Below are 19,321 nucleotides of genomic sequence, written 5' to 3'. Positions count from 1 at the left end.
TGTTTCGTCTGCACGCTCTCAGGCGCAAGTAATTTATGATGTATGAAAAAAGATCCACAATTGCTTCCCCGATTACAGCAGCTTACATTTTTATTACAGATGTTTTGTGGAAATTTCCCAGAAATGTATGATTTTGTTCTCTTAGACACATGGAATGGAAACGGTGCTTTATTTGCAAATGTTTTATATGCGATTTTACAACTTTGTGTATAGGTTAAAATTGCAGCTTTGGATGGAAACAAGCCAGTAAGTTCATATCAAGGCTTATGAGGTGACTGCAGTCATCATGACAGTCCATTCAAAGCCACGTCACACTCGAAAGTAAAGACAAATATTTGATCTTTCATACAAATGTAAAAGAAGCGATTTAAAAGAAATATGGAGCAATTGTCATCTGACATGTTTACGGCCTGCAATAAAGTTTTAGAATAGCATCAATGTGTTAATAGCCTCTATATGCTCAATGGTAGGGTCACCGCATGAGCGCTTCAAAAGATTGTTCTACTGTCACAGGTATGAAATCACTGATTGGGAAACGGTTTAGCCACCATGTAATTGAGCTCTTAAATTCTACATTTCCACGTGCTGATTATATAGCAGAGGGCGTGGGACGGGGAGAGAGGGTGGCTATAGAACGTCACATGGGAGTGCTTTACTTCCAAACAGTCAGTAAATTAGATTGACCTTTTTCTCTCTCCGTGAAAATGCGGATTCTGTCATGCTGGTTTGCCAACAGGAGTCTCCACCTGCCCGTTACGTGGGTCTCTGGAAGGACAAACATGATAGACAACAGAGCGAGGATGTGCTTATCTGATGCAAATCATCTTGCTTTGAATATTTGTGAACTCGTTCAATTGAATTCATAGGCATGTGGAGAGCATTGGTGATGTTGGGACATCTTTCAAAGCAGTTCTGCAGCTTTTGTGGTTCCACTATGGTGGTCTTTCTTTCATTTAAATATAATAGCATTAGAGACTTCTTTCAAAAACAAAAACACATTTAAAGTGCCCATATTATGCTTTTTTTAATATTTCCTTTCATGCAGTGTGTAATAAAGCTGTCTGTGAATGTAAACGATCTGCAAAGTTGTGAAGCCGAAAGGGCATGATAAATAAAGTTATTGTCTCTGAAAAGAAAGAATCGACTCTGAACCGCCTAATCAAGTCGTCTGTAATTCAAATCCCACTTTTTTACGGCTACACGTAACTGGGTAATGAGTGCTTAGAATTACCACAGCGATACAACAGCAGTATAACCTTTTGACGATTTCTTCTCAAATCTCTGTGAGGTCTGAATGGGATCTAAATGGGATTTACAAAACGCTTATTCATAAAAGATGGGACAGTACCCACTTGGACCAAGATTCAAAACCTGTATGGTTGTGTAATAAACCTGTATTAAATTATGTTTAATTGGTTGATGTATACATTTTCTACCGGGTGTTCAAAATATAGTTTTGTGTTTTATATTGTGTAGGTCTTTTCAGCTAACCGTCTGAAATTCTTCTGCAAATCAGCTGGAGGCCCACTATTACCTAAAATTGTGACCATTAATGCAGATTGTCTGTTTTTCCCTTTCGTATGGGATTTTGTGCTGCTTCCCCTAGAGGGCGCTGTGTGGAATGACTGATGTCTGAAGTATGTGTCTAAACACAACAATGAACTTGACATTGGCCAGCGACAGCTGATGACGTCACTTCAGGTGCGACCATGAGTATGAAAAGGCACCTGTGAAATACGTCATCCTCTTTCTTGTCTACAGGAGACTGTTTGTCTGTGTATGTGTTATGGAGCGAATATCGTGAGTACAGGTGACCTTGAGTGTCCAGAAAGGCGCCAAATAAATAAAATGTATTATTATTATTATTATTATATCATGGAGAAACACTTTGCCCAGTGTTTCATGTAGCACTTTGCGTCTGGTGCGTTTTGTGCATGAGTGAGGAGCACGTGTGTTTAGCTCTTGAGGGAGCAGAGTGCGTGCATTGCGAAGTTTCGCACCATCCTTATTTTCAAGGAATGTGGGACATGCATTTGGGTGAAATGCTGTCGACTCTCCATCATACCTAGTGCATCCAGCTTCTTAGAATTCACTAGACTGACTACAAAAGACATGTAAGGAGTTTTTTCCTTTCTGCTCTCTCCTGAGAGATAGTAGTTAGTGTTTGCACGAGGGAGTCAGGATCGAGTACAGGAGTTGTGAGCGGAGCACGGCGGAGCACTTTTTTGTTGGCTCAAATATCGCTACTGTTCAATCTGTTGTTTTTAATTCTGAGGAATTAGGGGCAGAAAGAGTGTAGTAGTCATTATAATTTAGAAGTTTTGGGAAGTTATGGCCTGCGCCTCAAACAGGTTGAGATTGGTTTGGTGGCGCGAGAGATGGACTTTGCGAGCAATTTCTGCCTCGACATAACAGTCCCGCCCCTATGAGCCTTCTGTTTTCCCTTTGATCTCCATGCTAAAGGCAAATAGATTGTAGGGTAAACCATCTTCAGCCTGAATTCATCCTTTTTTCACAATAAGTAAATGTGAAGGGTTTGCGTGAGTACAGATATGTGTCGATGCTTCTATACTATTTTTCATTAGTCGAAGTGTCCTCATGAAGGCTCTGATCCTGCCATTTAGATTGTGCTGATTGCTTCATGCCCTTTCTAAAATCCATGTTTATGGTAAGCGCAAGCGTTTAACGCTTTATGCACTTTCTAAAATCCATGTTTATGGTAAGGGATACGTGCTGCAGGCTTCATTCCCTTTCTATATGGCTCAGACAGCGGTTCCTCGCGTTGGGTCCAACTGTTGTTGTCGCAATATGGTAACAACAGACGCTTCCCGTACGGGCTGGGAGAGAGGGAAAATAAACACTCCTGAATGGCAGGACATATGCCCCTCCCCTCTCCGAAGAGGGCTGGTTGGTCGGTAGGCAGTGGTGCCAAGTTGTCAGGCTGTCTGTGAGCCTCCTTGGTTGCTACTTTTGAAAATGAGCGTTGTTAGGCCTCCTCTCGTTATAGAGAGTCATTCTTCTGAGGCCTCCGCTCCCTAGAGCTCCGTCTGAATAGCGAATCCGAGTTGTTAGGCTTTGCAAAGCCTCCTTGGTAGTCTGTTCTGAGTGTAGAGGACGGAGTACTGAGTCCTCCGTCCTATGAGCTCAGCCAGGGGCTAAGTTGCTAGGGTCTCTGTGAGCCTCCTTGGCTACTGTACTTAGCCAGAACATTGCTAGGCCTCCTCTTGTTATGGAGAATAGTTCTGTTAGAGGCCTCCACTCCACTGAGCTCTGCCTAATATTGTGTCAAGCTGCTGGCCCTATTATGTAGCCTCCTTGACAGGCATCCCATGAGCTCAGGTAGTATGCCAGGTTGTAAGGCTCTCTGTGAGCCTCCTTAGCCACTGACAATTTCCCTGACAGGTGTTCCTGTGAATACCAAGCTCTTGAGCTTTGCCCTCTAGGGGATGCAGCGCGAGTTCCCATTCGAAAGGGAATGTCTCGGGTTATGCATGTAACCATGGTTCCCTGAGAAGGGGAACGAGACACTGTGTCCCTTTGCCATGCTTCAGGTATTTCTGCGCATGTCTCCTTCAGACAAAAAGTGGATGACTTATTTCACAGGTGCCTTTTTATAATCATGATCGCACCTGAATTGACGTCATCGACTATCAAGTTCATAGTCGTGTTTATACACATGCTTCAGACACCAGTCATGCCAGAGGCATCCCCATAGCGCCCTGTAGGGGACGCAGTGTCTCATTCTCCTTCTCAGGGAACCATGGTTACATGCGTAACCCAAGACTTTCTTATTACTTTGAGTAATGATAAAAGATGGAGCAAGATTTGCTTTAATGTTATATTGGTCATTCACATGCTCGGCTAATGTATGCGCTGTTATTGATACAGTTCCCACATGTGAACTGCAATAAATTAGAAATATACACATCAGTTTGTTGATGGACATACAGTTGTTAATGCTGACGGTGAGGAATTACAGCTGCAACATCTCATAATGTACGTCAAACTGAGTAGCGTATCACTGAGTAATGTCCTGCTCAAGTCGTCCTTGTGATTGAATAACTAGTTATTCCAATGTTTCATCCAGGCATGAAAACTCCTCACCTTTCGGCGAAATTCGCCGTTTTAAAACCAAAATGGGTCACCTACGTGATTTGTGCAGATCCGATGAGAAAATATTTATGGGGTGGGAGGGGGGGTCGTGGTCGTGGCCAGCATTTACCCGCTATATCTCTATAGTTACCATAAACTTAGCAGCTTTAAAAAAAACAATCATCATTCCTAATGCCGAAACCTGACAGCCAATCCGAGTCAGAGTAGGGCAGAATTGTTTTCAAAGTCTTTAACACCGCGAGTCTGATGACACACTGCCGAACAAAGAACCGCACGTCGGAAAGCAAGCCTGAGGTAAGTTAGCTTACAATGTTAACTGTCCTGTCAGATACAGACAGCGATGTTGCCAATGTCATTATTTGTAATTTTGACATAGAAGAGGGCCGGATAATATCGCGAGCGGGCGCGGGCGCCGTGAGCGCTGAGCGAGCAGGAACGAGTAGTGAGTTGTCGTCGAAAAAGATGGATAATGCAAAAAAGCTGTCAGGGGCTAAACATAGAAAAAGAAAGAGAGGAAAGGAGATGGCATGTCAATTGATGCAACAGCAGCTAAATAAGTGGATGGTGAAAGGCTACAGGTAGGATTTTGTTTTGTGTGACGTCCAGGCATGTAGGCTAATGCCATCGGGACTACCGGGAGATTTGTTTCGTTTTTTGTCTTAACGGCCCATAAAACTTGTACATCGGCGGCCCATTCGTTTTGTTTTGCTTAATTGGCGGCGCTGGGTTAGTGCGTAATTAGTGTGTAATGCATTGGTCAATAAAAAGTGAGCGTTAGTTTTTTTCTGACACCCCATGAAACACGTAGATCAGCGGCCCATTTGGTTCTTTTCTTGATTGACACTGGGCTAGCCCAATCACACCTTTAATGTGAAGTATAGAAATATACTCTTTCAAGTATAGAAATTAGTACAAAACTAATTATGAAAGTTTCCTTTATTTTTCAGTGCATTTGTTTTACAATATATGGCTATTACTATCATGGGATTAATATTATAACTATTATTATGTAGGCCTAGTAGTAATGTAGACAGACACTGTAACTAAAATAATTTTTCTTTGTTTAATTTGCACCAGATTGATGAATTTAACATTAAAAAGCACTATATATATATATATATATATATATATATATATATATATATATATAAATTGATTGGATTAGATTGGATTTTTTGCTGCCGCATCCTTCTCACCTTTTTTACCCCTGACCTGTTTTCATGCCTGTTCATCATCGGACTTGCGCTCAGATTGATATGGTAAAATCAACTCCATCGCTACTGCTGTTACAGTGTGTACAATCACTGAGCTTTAGGAATCCTTCGGAGCTGAAATTCAGTTATGGTAATGGGTGTTTTATTTCCGACACGCACTGTAAGCGGTAGACCAATCACAACAGACTGGGCCATCTGGCCAATCAGAGCAGAGTAGCTCACGGAAAGAGGGGATTTAGACAGACTGACAGTCATTTGAGAATCATTAAAAAAATTTAGGGATGTGCTACTTTTCAAGCGTTTTTTGACCTTTGATGCATGTAAACCAGTTGTAGGGGGCCGCCAAAACAAAATTAGGAACCTTTAAGATAGCATAATAGGGGCACTTAAAAAAATCTCACGACCCCACTTTTGAATGGTATTGTGTGTACATATAGAATTATTATTTCCAGTTATTTCATTGTTTATTATTTTATTGTTTGTTTGTACAGCCATAATTTAGTTTATGACCCATTTCCAACCCCCTTTTTCTGCCTTTGCCTGAAAGACCACTAACCACCCTCTTTGCATTTGATGAGATACAAAGCTGTGCTGCACTTGTTAGTGGGCGACAGGTTTGCTGTTGTTTCCAATATAGTTAACTGCCTCATCATTCAATAATAAAAACAGCTTCTTTGCAAAGATTTCATTGTATAGTACAATGAACTCTTATCTCAGATAAAGGACTCCTTTAACATAGATGTACATAGTCTATTCAGTTTGGTAATGCCGATTATTAATTAAGCAGATACTTTTATCCACTTTACATTTTATCACTACACAGGATCCCTGGCAATCAAAATCCATGGTCATGGCATCACTGGAGCTATAGGAAGGAACAGGATCTTGAGACATTAGATCATTCCTCACTCTTTTCACTTCACAACCTCATCACAACACTGTTTTATATCCCCATAGCATCTTTTTTTTCCCTGAACTTGTCTTTGTTGAAAGTGCTGTTGCAACATTCCCCTTGAGCTTAATAGTGTTGTGAAGTGTGTGTAATGGCCCAATGTCCTGTGTGTTCTCTTAAGATATAACAAATCACTCCATTTGTACACCTCAATCCTGGTCTCCTCTGCTCATCTATTTGCTGAATTCACTCCATCTTTTTTAAATAGTCAAATTCACTGATGTAGCATCTTCCTTAACCCTAGAATATTGACAATCCAAGTTTCTCCTAAATGTTTCACATATTGTGGACATTCAGAGGAGTTGCTCAATTAATATGTATTTGCTCGTATGAAATGTAATTTTTTTTACATTTGGTTAGCTGTTGTTTAGTAATAGTGATAGTTTTAGTGTAAATTAGTTTCATTTTATATTTATTTGTTGTTTGTGATTATCAGTTTGTACCAAAGTATATCATTTTATAAATAATATAGATTATATGATAGCAAGTTGCAATAAAACATGACAGAAATTCGCACTTTTCAATAATACATAAGGATTATGTATTATGTATAAAAAAAAAAAAAAACTGTTTTATGCGAAGTTTTTTATTTTTTTTATTGTTGTTCGAATGAGTTTTAAATGCGCCTTCATAATTATATTCAGCAATGGTTTTGTGGTTCAGTTATGTTTGCTGTCTTCCCAGCATGTGCCGGGGCATGAAAAATGTATATGGTTCTACCTTTTGACTTATGACCAACAACTGTTGTTGCTCATTTTGTCATGTTCAGTAGTAGTTTTAGATAACATGCGTAATAGCTATTTTTAATTAATTAAGTGACTACTTCATAAAACGTCTTGGAGTTACTTTTTCTTGTTACAATTACTAATCATTATTTTGTCATATTTAGCAGGTGATTCTTGGAATTCGAATTAACTCGATAGTTCTGACAACTGATCTGTTTGCAGTTACTGTAGTGATTCAGTGATTCATTTTAACAGCCCATTTGACTTCTTACTGAATTGTAAACATTAAGGGCCAGATTTACTAAACATGGCAAATTAGCTTGAGAGCGCAATTCCAAAAAAAGCGCAGATGGGATTGTAAAGTCCTGGTTGTGATCTTCTGACGACGCGCAAATTAAAGAATTACAGCTGGATAATTTCCATAATGACCAACGCAATCTTCCAAGAGCAATGCAATTTAGCTTCTGGTTTAAGGCATGCTTTTTTGGGGTGTTAAATATTGGTGCAAATACCAGTATATTGACTAGCGCAAACCTTAGTAAATCACCTTGCATGATTCATTTAAATATTTTCCCCCATACATTTTCCATCTGAAAGGGAAATTCCTGCAAATCCATATACAATAAGGTCAGCCACAAAAATAACCGTCCACACCATTTTAGTGCAAATTTTTCACTGTGTGTCTGTAGTAAATCCTGACAGTGGGGTTTTAATGCCAAAAGAGGGTTTGCACTGGCGCACGCTGTTAGTAAATCTGTCCCTATGTATTTAATCAATAGTATTGCTTGTCATCAGCCCTAATTTTCAGTAAATGCTGGTGTTTTTCAGTGCAGTATTGCAGCATGTAATGTTACAGTGCTGCCACTTAAGATATGAGAGATTTGAATGTTAATTTTTTTATTGTAGTCTTTCAGAGCAGCAATTCATTGCACTATTACTCAGTAATACATCACACATACAGTAGATGTGAGACGTGTCTAACCAACTCATTCTGTCGCAATTATCTCATTCCCAAAAATAAGTTTTCTTGTCCAACTTCATGTGGAGACAGGAGCAAGCTTTCGAAATCCCTCTCACAGATTGCGGTTTACTTCCTGGCAGTGTTTATGTAGTTATTTATTTACTTCTATTAAAATAAAAATACCCCGCATAACCCCGGGTTTCTCGGGAGAGCCACGATCCCAGCTGATGATTTAGCAGCCTAAATAAGATTATACTATCCTTAGCCTGGGGTGAAAAACAGAAGTCTTCTGGAGGCATCTGATCTATCACACTATGTCTGCATAGCTTCTTCTGTCTTATGAATAAGGCCCGCGGTGCTCAAATTACATTAGGCAGAGCTTAACACTGTGTCTGCGTCTGGATGAAGCACAGATTAGCATGCACTCCAGGATCAACCCTCAGGGCAGCCATGATGAAGAACTTTAACCATGCCTTGACTGTGCAAACCTGCACTCATTTCCATTGCATGGGATAAAACCGAACAAACCTTTGCCATGCAAAATAACAAACAACAAAGCATCTGCAGTGAAAACTTTAATGGCAAAGTGGAGGGGAGAGACATTCGTAAACTTACTGAGACGGAAAGGACAGCATGTCTAAAAAAAAGAAATAAAATAAAATGCATTTACAGTTGTATCTTCTGCTTGAGCACTAAGTAGGGAGCATGCATTCATCCACTTCAAGTGCTGTTTATTTCGGAGCATGGGGTGTAATTCTGAATATTTCTCTTTGAAATGTGTGGTTCATGCAGATTTCTTTAGTAATTTATGCCAAAATTAATAGTTTGCATGCCTTTAAAGACATGCCTGAATATCTGATGCGCAGTAGTGGGTGGTTGAGAGTGGATTTGCATAGCAATGGTTGCTCTTCCGTAAAGATAACAACTTTGAAAACCATGCTACATTTGGAGTTAATAGTAGGTGGTTTGAGAGTTGAAGCTGCCCACAGATTGGCCTCAGTACAAATTATAATATACACCTTAACTACAAATGATGCCTTTTGTGTATGCATTTATTCAGAGAAAGAGATATGCATTAGAAAGTACACATACAGTATATTAATCCCCATAGGGAAGGTTAGTGCAAAACACTATACAGAAACATGCTTTGATTTTTTTTGTTTTATGCTTTTGTTATTAGATCTGATATTTTCCCCAATATTATTATTATTATTATTATTTTTCATTTAAAAAAACACACAGTATAATCCATACTCTAATATAACAGTGTAATAAATAAATATTCTTAAAATGTATACGCTACCTTTCAAAAGTTTGGGGTCGGTAATATTATTTTATAGTTTGTCTCATGTTCACCAATGTTGCATTTATTTGATTAAAATATATATATTTTTGTGGTACATTTCTTTCATCTTTGATGAATAAAAAGTTTAAAAGAACAGCATTTTTTTTAGAAATCTTTTGTAGCATGATAAATATCTTTACTGACACTTTTGATAAATGTAATGCATCCTTGCTGAATATAAGAAAAAATCTTACTGACCCTGAACATTTGAATGGTAGTGCACAGTATATATGTTGTGGTACATTTACATACTGGCCAAGTATTTTTGGCATCTCATACAAATTATCACAAGTTTCATTTGTATTGTTGCTTTAACACTACAGTGCTTTGCTGGCATCTGTTATTCTGTTTATTTACAATGAATGTTTTAATAAAGACATTTTCAGGTGAACCATGTGTTCGTTGGCAGAATATTCTGTATTTATCTATAGGTCAAGGCAAGGGTTAGATGAAATACTGTTGTTACACTGCTGTATATTATCTTTTCATAGGCTGTCTTCATTTGCATTTCAGAGTTATAACTGCCTCTGTGTACCCGGCTGGGAGGGGGAGTTCTGTCAGTGGGAGACCAATGAATGTTCATCAAACCCCTGTAAAAACAACGGCACCTGCGTAGACCTCCTCAACACTTACAGGTGGGTTGCAAAAATACAGCTTGATGAAGCACACACAATCTGGATGAATAGACAGGCTAGAGATGTGTCACGCAGTCGACTAGTTGTCCAACAACCTACCTACATGTTGATCAGTGAGGTTGTCAGGTTTATGTAGATTTTTTTCTTTTCTTTTATTTATGTAATGGCTAAAAACACATCTCTTCCCATTACTTGCTGGTGCTGACTGTTTTTTAAAAATAAATTCTTCCATTCACTTTAACCATTTGCTACCCGTTTTAGCCTGTACTGCTCTAGGCAATGTTTTAACCTTGTATAGTTACTGTAGCATTTCTTATGTTATTGCCTCATTAAGATGAATTGCTTTGTTGTTTTCCTTTTTGTAAGTTACTTCGGGTTAAATTGTCTGCTAAATGAATAAATGTGATGTAAATGGAAATTTATTATAGTTATGTCTGTAGGGTTTTTCACGTATAGCGCTTAATCCTGGGTTGTCTTTACATTTGTTCATTTTTTTTTTTTTTTTTTTTTTTTTACTTTTATCTCTAAGTTTCCAATTTTAAGTTGGAATTGGTTAGTAAGGAAGATTTAACCTCCAAATTGGGGTGCCAAAAGAGTGTAATGTGGAATGATATGGTGCTAAAATGTAATGGCCAGACAGGCAACAAATCAGGGAATGGCCAATCCTTGCCTGATTAAATATTCACGGGCCTTCTACATCACGGTCCAAATAAGAATGTTATTTGTCCAATCTATGTTACTGACCTCATACATATGTTAATAAGAATGTTAACCCAGAGTTTACAAATATGTTGTGTGAAATCATTGCCAACCCAGGATTAATGAACACTTACTGTAACATGGGTTAAAAATGGCCCTGGGTTAACAATTCCATGTGTGAAAAGCCAGTTTAAATACTTGAAAGAGTTTTGAGGCCTTTTGTCCATGTGTGTTAACTTTGAGGTCATCTCCTAAATGTTGACGTTGAAATTCGTATTCATATTCGTCCGATAAGGATCTGATGAGCCTGACGGATAGTTGTTCAGGCAACCCCCTGGTTAGTTGAGTTTAAAATATATGTTGTTTTGCATCAGAAAAAAACTATATGAAAAGTATCACAGAATTGAGTCACCTATTCTCTCGTCACATAGAGACAGACTGTGCTCTCACAAATGTGAAAGATAATGAATTGCAGATGGCAGGTAAAACAAATGAATCAATCAATGGAGCACAGCAGGAGGAGGTTTCTCTCAATCGGTGACTCTCTTGAGAAAAAAAGCTGCTGCTTCTGTTTCATCTGATGTGCCCTCTTGCTAAGGGCAGCGGAGTGAGGCGAGAGAGACTGAGGGAAGAAAATAGACTGGAAGGAAAGAGTGATGTGTTTAAGACAGGGCTTGGCAGTACAGCTGTAAGATCACTGCCACCAAGTGGAATGCAGATACCTCCGGCACTCTCTGGGATTCACTCTGGTAAATATAATCCCAGCTCACTGCTCTAACCTCCCAGTGTCCTACTTTCAGCTGTCTGGGATTTAATGTTTCTCAGTCCAATAGTGCAATTAACCTATAAATCCCTTCAGCTGTCCAGAAATCTCCCGACAGTGATTCAGTTATGACTATGAATGCCAAAACGAAGTAAAACTGTATTTTGTTCAGAGTTTACATAGCTTTTAAAGGAAACATTTGGAGATTCCTGGCTCGAAGTCCATGTTTATAAGCATTGCTAGTGTAGTTGACTATTCTAACTTAGCAGATATATGGATTTCATATTCATGTGATGCAAACTAAGCTTATTGACTAATTTAAAAAGGAGAGAGACGATCCATTTGACATACCCTGTTCCGGTTTCCTGTTTTGACAGGAAACACATCAGCTGGACAGAAAATTGTGCATGTCAAGCTGTTTTAAAGGGGCCTTTAAGACAGGATGAACTCTATTTATTTATTTTTTGTCTTATGTTTTGTGTCTGTAATATACTGTATTTCATGGGCTGCCATGTTTTGATTATGATGAGAATGAAGGAAGAATTTAGAAATTTGCCCTCTGTGATTTACATTTGCATTCCTACAATATATTTACCATTTATGACCCATTGCTCATTTTATTTTTAACACCTGTAGGAATTGCATGCCTGGCCTCTTTAAAATAGCCACTGTGTGTTTGTTTGTTTTTTTCCCCCTGAAATTAAGTAGAAGGTTTAATTTATAAGAATTTAGTTCATGGCACACATTGTAATACTGGTCTAAAAGGAACAAAAAGGGATTTCCAGAGACGTATGACATTCATTAGTAAAAAGCACCACAGGGCTAAGCCAAATCGGAGTCTGCCCCTGGGGGAATTTGCTTTTATGCTGCAAGGTCACTGTGTGCCAGGACTGTCAGTCGGTCTGGACATGAATGAATATTTTAATAGTACAATATCATTTTGCTCAGTAATTTCCCACAATGGAATTCCAAATGATTTCAAGACTCTATTCTTGTGAAAATTCTGTCATCGCTGTCTCTTGTTCTTCCAAAGCTGTATGAATTTGTCTTCCATGAAACCTAAAAGGTTTTAACTTGGGGTGTTTACATGACAACGATGTTCTAAAAGCAGAAAAGATCCCCGTCAAAACGATCCCCGTTCACACCATAGACTGTACAAAAAGATGGACGTCACACCTTCACTCTCTTCCATTGCAGAAAAGTGAAGCCGCCAATGTCCCAATATGGCGCTGAAATCTTGTGCTGATTCGGGACCTGAGTCTGCGCAGTAGTGAGCTCGGGACCCGAGTCTGCGCAATAGTGAGCGTGAAGTGGAGCTGCGGTATCAAGCTCACACTCCTGCAAAATCATTAGTACAGTTTACTGCAGAACAACTCATTATGTTGGTGTGAAATAAACAGTTATGGAATTATAGAAGTTAAAGCTACACTGTGTGATATTTTCCCCCATCTAGCGTTGAAATTGTATATGACTACCCAGTGAAAATTAGTTTCTGTTCCTTTCAATTTCGAGGGTGTTTTAACTCCTACGGTGGCCGTATTATTCCAAGATTAACATGGCTTCCAGTTCGACTTCGTCCAATTGCGCCTTTAAAACTATCACCTGTGATCCGTCGCAGCACAGATTTATGTTACAAGGTAAACAATACTTTTTCACCATTGACTTGAGGAAAAGTAACGCAAGTTATACTAGAGGTCGTTCTGGCGTTATGCACAACCATGCTATGGTTAGACAAGCAACTATAAAACTTCGAATTTAAGAAAATAAATAGGCTGAATTACCTGTCGAGAAGAAAGCAGGGAACTTCGGCGTCCGTTTTAAAATTTTTGCTCCTCATGCACTGTAAAATGTAATTAGTTGACCTTACTTAAAAAAAGTATGCAAACTCGTTGCCTCAAAAAAATTAAGCAAAGTAATCTTAAGATTAGTGAGTTAGAAAAGCTTGTTTATTTTAAGTGTGCAGTACTACATCAAGTAGTACCACTAGCACGTTTTTTTATGTTCATGTAACTTAATAGCCAGGCTTAGTGTTAACTTTAATTTTTTCATTTTGTGTGGATTGCTTGATATAAATTTAAACCCACTTAGAATTACTAAATACCTACAACTTAACACTTTTAGTTCTGCTCACTCATTTTTCAAGTTCACTTAAATTAAAGAAACCAATTTCTGAGTTAGGTTTACTTTATTAATTATAGCAGCACTGTCCTTGTACAGCATATTTAGAATTTCTTAAAAGTTTCCATTATACAATTTTTTATATATTTTTTATATATTTCGTTTTTAGACACATTGACATCAATAATCAGCCTGCGAATCTCAACAATGGTGACAATTATAGAGCATGTTGCAGTGCATTCTGGGTGCAACCAATCAAAACTCATTCATGGCTCCCATCATGCATTGCTGCATGAATAATTAATGAGCTTATGATCAGAGATGATCTGTTTGTCACCATTGCTGAGATTCATACGCTAATTCTTGATGTCTGTGTGTCTACATAAAAATATATATATATATATATATATATTTGATTATTTGGATTTCATTGAAAATGCTACAAATATTATGCTGTACAAGGACAGAGCTGCTATAATTAATAAACTAAACCTAACTCAGAAATTGGGCTCTATATGAGCTCAGCGAATCAGGTCAAATGATTTTAACGATTATGTTAAAACACAACCAAAACCATCAGATCCCCTTTTCTCTTTGTTCATCTGGCTGTTATAACTCAGGTTCAGCAGCCAAACAAATTCTAAAATTAATGATATAAGGGTCAAGAGCCCAACTAAAACAAACACTTATCACCACAATGGTGGCTTAAAATTACGGTTTTCTCCTTCAGCCAATAGTAGCTATTGAAGGGCGGGTCTTGGCGTGGCCATATATCGCCGTCTAGCGTAGAGAGGACTGATCTGCGCATGCCCACAGGTCATAAACGTACTTTTTCTAAATGAATCCAGCTCAAGTAGACTGAGCTGGTAAGATTTTTCAACCTCAAAGTACAAGTGACTTACTAAAAGTGAGTGTTAATAGCAGGTTGAAAAAAAAAAAGATTAAGGTCATTTTACTATTTTTAATTAAATACCATGTTTGCATTTACAGTGTGAGCTCTTTCCATCTGGGAAAAGTTACTCCAGTATTGACTTTGGTCTTGCTGATTTGCCTGTCGCGTTGACGTTTTAATTCTCTCTTTCGCTTCCTTGGCGACTCTGCTACATGTCCTTGAAAATAGGCGTGATCCTCCATCAGCAATCTTTCAAATCTGCCGGCAGTTGCGAGTAATCTCCCCCTCGCATTCGTCTCTGTGTCACTGAGTGCAAAGCGCGAAAGGCGAAGCTTGAATTTACAGGTATGTCCCTCTTTGGCTAATGTAGTTTCAAGATGGAGGGGCAACATGGCGACCGGCATTCGAACCCCTCACCCGTATGTACTTTCAATGGCAGATTATAAACTTACGAGAATACTTTATTACTTGAAAGAAGTAAATATACATTAATGAGCACATATATTTTTGAAAGAACTAAGTGTTTTTTGCTAAGAATCAACAAAAAAAATCTACACAGTGTAGCTTTAAAGTTAAAGCTCCAATCTCCTCTTGAAGATCCCCAAAAAAGTTGGTGCCTCAGTGAGTACTTTGTTTAGAGAAGCTGTCAATCACAGCTGTCAATCATGATGTCACACCCCCATTTTTATAGCATAAAAAAAACGTACTAATACCAAACTTATTTAAAAAACGAACACTTAATAAAAACTATCCAAAATGACAGAAACCATCTTTGGTTCACAAGGATCCGTGAAAACGACTAAAAATGCTGTATTATGCTGCCAGGCCAGTAGTTGGCGATGTCACTTTGTAATGAAACACAACGTGCATGTCGTCAACGTTTTCACAAATTCTAATTTTTGTAGTTTACACAGAGAAGATAATGGCATTGTTTTCAAAAACTTGCACTTTCAAAAACTTGTTTGCATTTTGCATTAAATGAACGGCCAAAATGCATAACTTTTTAGTTGAAAATGGTGTAGTGTAAATTTGGGTATTTTCCTCACACAAATCTTGGCAGCATGGAAAAGTAATGTTTTGTTTTTTGTTTTGTTTTGTTTTTTTAAAGAAAGAAAGAAATTAATAGTTTTTATTCAGCAAGGATGCATGAAGTTGATCAAAAGTGACATTAAAAACTTTGATAATGTTTCAAAATATTCAAATTAATGCTGTTCTTTTGAACTTTCTATTCCAAGAATCCAGAAAGATGTGTCACCGTTTCCACAAAAACATTTAGCAGCATGCTACTGTTTTCAGCATTTATAATGAATCATTCTATAATTTAGGGTACACCAGGAAAAAAAGTGTAAAAACTGTATGCTTTCTGAATAAAACAACTTTTGGTTTCAGTTTATATTTTATCAATGTAACTTATATGCTATTTGCAATGCTTAATCATTAACTACCATTTTGAGATAACAAAAAAACTAGTCAGTTTGTCTATATGTTACGGACAAACTGTATGACTAAAAAGCTGTAACAAACTGAAAGTACTACACTTTTAAGTGACTCAAATATTTAATGTTTCTTTGGTCTATTCTGCCATATATACCGTTATTATTTTAAAAGACTTCTAAGAATTTAATTTTTGCAGATATTTGTGTACAATTCTCAGCACGGTCACTAAGGACAATCTTTTTTTTTTATCATATATCTCTACTTTAAAGATCATTCTGATAGTTTTAAGAATGTCATGCAAAACTGCAGTCCATGTGGATGTAAACTATACCCTAAAATAATATCAAAAGCAGCAGTCTAGATGTTTACCATACCAATGACAGTAAGATTGTTACCTGTCAACTATGTTTCACCATTTTGCCTCATAATTTCAATGGCAGGTCTTGTCTGGCTAACCAAATGTTATTTTCATGATCAGGTTAACCTAATAAAACCATAACAATGTCAGCAAACCATAACAATGTCAGCAAACCATAACAATGTACACAACATAGTTGATGGGCAATATACTCCTTGACAATAGGTCATTGGAGGTAAAAAGAAAATAAGATATTTACCATAATGTGCTCAAAATATCCACAACAGAACAAAATGACATCACATGATGCTGATCAAATGGTTTTGGGATGTATATTTTTTTAGTTTTCAGGGGGTATTTGGTTAGTAACATAGTTGACCGTTTTTGAGGACATTAATAAAATGAAATATTTTCTTATTTGAAAGAAAATTAAATTTAAACTCAATCTATTTTTTTTTTTTTTTTTTTTTTATCCATTATTTTGAAATCAAGCCCCAATCATTTTAAAAAGTGCACATTGCAAACCTAAAAAACATGGTGCATAAAATATTGGTGTGCAGATTATAGTATGTATTGTCTTAAAGGGATACTTCACCTCTGGAAAGATGAATGTGTATTTAAAATGGGTCATTTATGTAGAAGAAATGTGAAATCTTTCTAGACTGAGAAAAGACAGAAAATGTATTTTTTGCTTATGTGGATGAAAGACAACAACTCCCAGAATGCACTTGCTCTGCTGCCCTAGGAGGCCATTCCCAAGCCACGCCTACCGGTAAGAGAGCGCAGTTTAAAACAACAAGGCTAGGCTACTAGTGAGTCTCCGTGACGATTTCGAGATTGGCCAAAATGTCCGGGATTCGGCTTTTGCGTTCTACAGTCGCCATTCATTATGTTTACTGTGTACTAAATACAACTTTAACATCATAGGATGTCCTGTTACTTTATCCTCTACAGTAAAAGACCTGGGTGTTATACTCGATTGCAACCTGTCTTTTGAAAATCATATTTCTTATGTTACAAAAACAGCCTTTTTCCACCTTAGAAACATTGCTAAGCTACGTAATATGCTATCAGTTTCTGATGCAGAAAAGTTAGTTCATGCATTCATGACCTCGAGACTGGATTACTGTAATGCTTTATTAGCTGGTTGTCCTGCATCCTCAATAAACAAGCTACAGTTAGTCCAAAATGCCGCCGCTAGAGTTCTTACGAGATCAAGAAAATATGATCATATAACACCGATTTTATCATCACTGCATTGGTTACCTATAAAGTTCCGTATTAATTACAAGGTATTGCTACTGACTTATAAAGCCCTAAACGGCTTAGCTCCAGTCTATTTAACGGATCTTCTATCGCCCTATAATCCATCGCGCTCTTTGAGATCACTAAATTCAAGGCTTTTGGTCATACCTAGGATATCCAGAACCACCAAAGGAGGGAGAGCATTTTCACATTTGGCTCCAAAACTCTGGAATAGTCTTCCTGATACTGTTCGTTGCTCAGACTCGCTCTCCCAGTTTAAAACTAGATTAAAGTCGCATCTCTTCAGCCAGGCATTCATATAATCCTACAGTTCAAACTACAATCCGGCCTCTATCCAATGCCAGAGGAGAACTGGCCCCCGACTGAGCCTGGGTTCTCCCAAGGTTTTTTTTTCTCCATTAAGGCACCTGATGGAGTTTTAGGACACCATTAGGTCACTTGATGGAGTTTTTCGGTTCCTTGCCACTGTTGCCTTTGGCTTGCTCAGTTGGGGATATTTTGGGGATATTTAATTTAATTTTATCAATCAATAAATTCCTCTTGAAACAAACTTTGTTGTATTATTTTAATTTAATACTGTGAAGCTGCTTTGATGCAATCTGTATTGTGAAAAGCGCTATACAAATAAACTTGACTTGACTTGACTTGACTGTGGCAAGCAGGACGAGGCTGAGGGCCGTGGGAGAACGATGAGAGGCCGGTGGCGTGATTACTGAGAAGCACCAGTCTCGTATCTCTCACGGAGGAGCGGGAATTTTCTTAGCAATGTTAAAACGCACATCAACCAATCACTTGTTTAGCGTTCATGTAAACACTACATTCAGATTCACCAATCGGAATGAATTCAGTTAGATTGAAACAAAAGGTGTGCATGTAAACAATGAATGGCGACTGCAGAAAACAAAAGCCGAATCCCGGACATTTTGGACGATCTCGACGGCCGGACATGTCCGGGAAAAAGAGTATGGTAACCCCTAATACTCAGCTTTCTCCTACTACTCAGCTTTCTCCACAGAACAAGAGCCTGTTGGCTTACCTTCCAAAAAAAGACGGCTGACACTATGTGTACACCCTCTATGGGCGGATTGAGAACATGCGGGACAGCCCCTACTACTGGCTGTAGTCTTTAGCCTCTGGCCAAAAAATCCTCAGATGACGCAAAATGACGATTTTTGCGTCATCGGAGGATTTTTTCCAGACAAAAACTACATCATTCTCTCGTCTCAGGGGGATATGAGGGTGGAGAGCACGGTAATTTGAAAATACTACAGGCTTTCTACTAATACAAAGCTTAATGCTAAATCCTGAAGTATCCCTTCAATGGTTCAATTTAATATTTATGAAGAAAATTGTGAGAATTATTATTTTTCCATCAATGGACATGAAATGTACCCTAAATAATAGAATGACCCTAATAAAAAGAAATATTTCTTGAGCAGCAAATCAGCATATTAGAATGATTTCTGAAGGATCACCTGACACTGAAGACTGGAGTAATGATGCTGAAAATTCAGCTTTGCAATCACAGGAATCAGTTGCATTGTAATATGTATTCAAATAGAAAACAGTTTTTTAATGATGTTTCACAATGTTACAGTTTTTACTATATTTTTGATCAAATAAATGCAGCCTTTGTGGTGAGCATAAGAGACTTTTCTTTAAGAACATTAAAAAATCCTATCAGCTCCACATTTTTTAACTGTAATGTGGTGTACAAATCATATGGATTACTTTTATGAATCTTTTATGGTGTTTATTTTATTTTATGTGTTTAGCTCGTCACCATTCACTTTTGTAATACGGAAAGGAGCAACCAGGATATTTATCAAAAAGGAATTAAAAG

General features: G+C 37.8%; 1 protein-coding gene across 1 annotated transcript in view; it reads left to right on the top strand.

Annotated features, from left to right (window-relative positions):
- The window catches only part of eys (eyes shut homolog), a 241,572-nt gene that overhangs the window by 90,970 nt on the left and 131,281 nt on the right, over positions 1–19,321 (top strand). The window contains exon 19 of the mRNA XM_082154578.1: positions 9,824–9,945. Within this exon, the coding sequence (XP_082010704.1) occupies positions 9,824–9,945 (122 nt within the window). The remainder of the gene's footprint in view (positions 1–9,823; positions 9,946–19,321) is intronic.

The sequence above is a fragment of the Leuciscus leuciscus genome (genome assembly GCF_965113295.1).
Source record: "Leuciscus leuciscus genome assembly, chromosome: 22".
In the NCBI taxonomy this organism is placed as follows: Eukaryota; Metazoa; Chordata; class Actinopteri; order Cypriniformes; family Leuciscidae; genus Leuciscus; species Leuciscus leuciscus.
The sequence above is the reverse complement of the archived record's forward strand: the minus strand, read 5'-3'. Positions and strand labels throughout refer to the sequence as shown.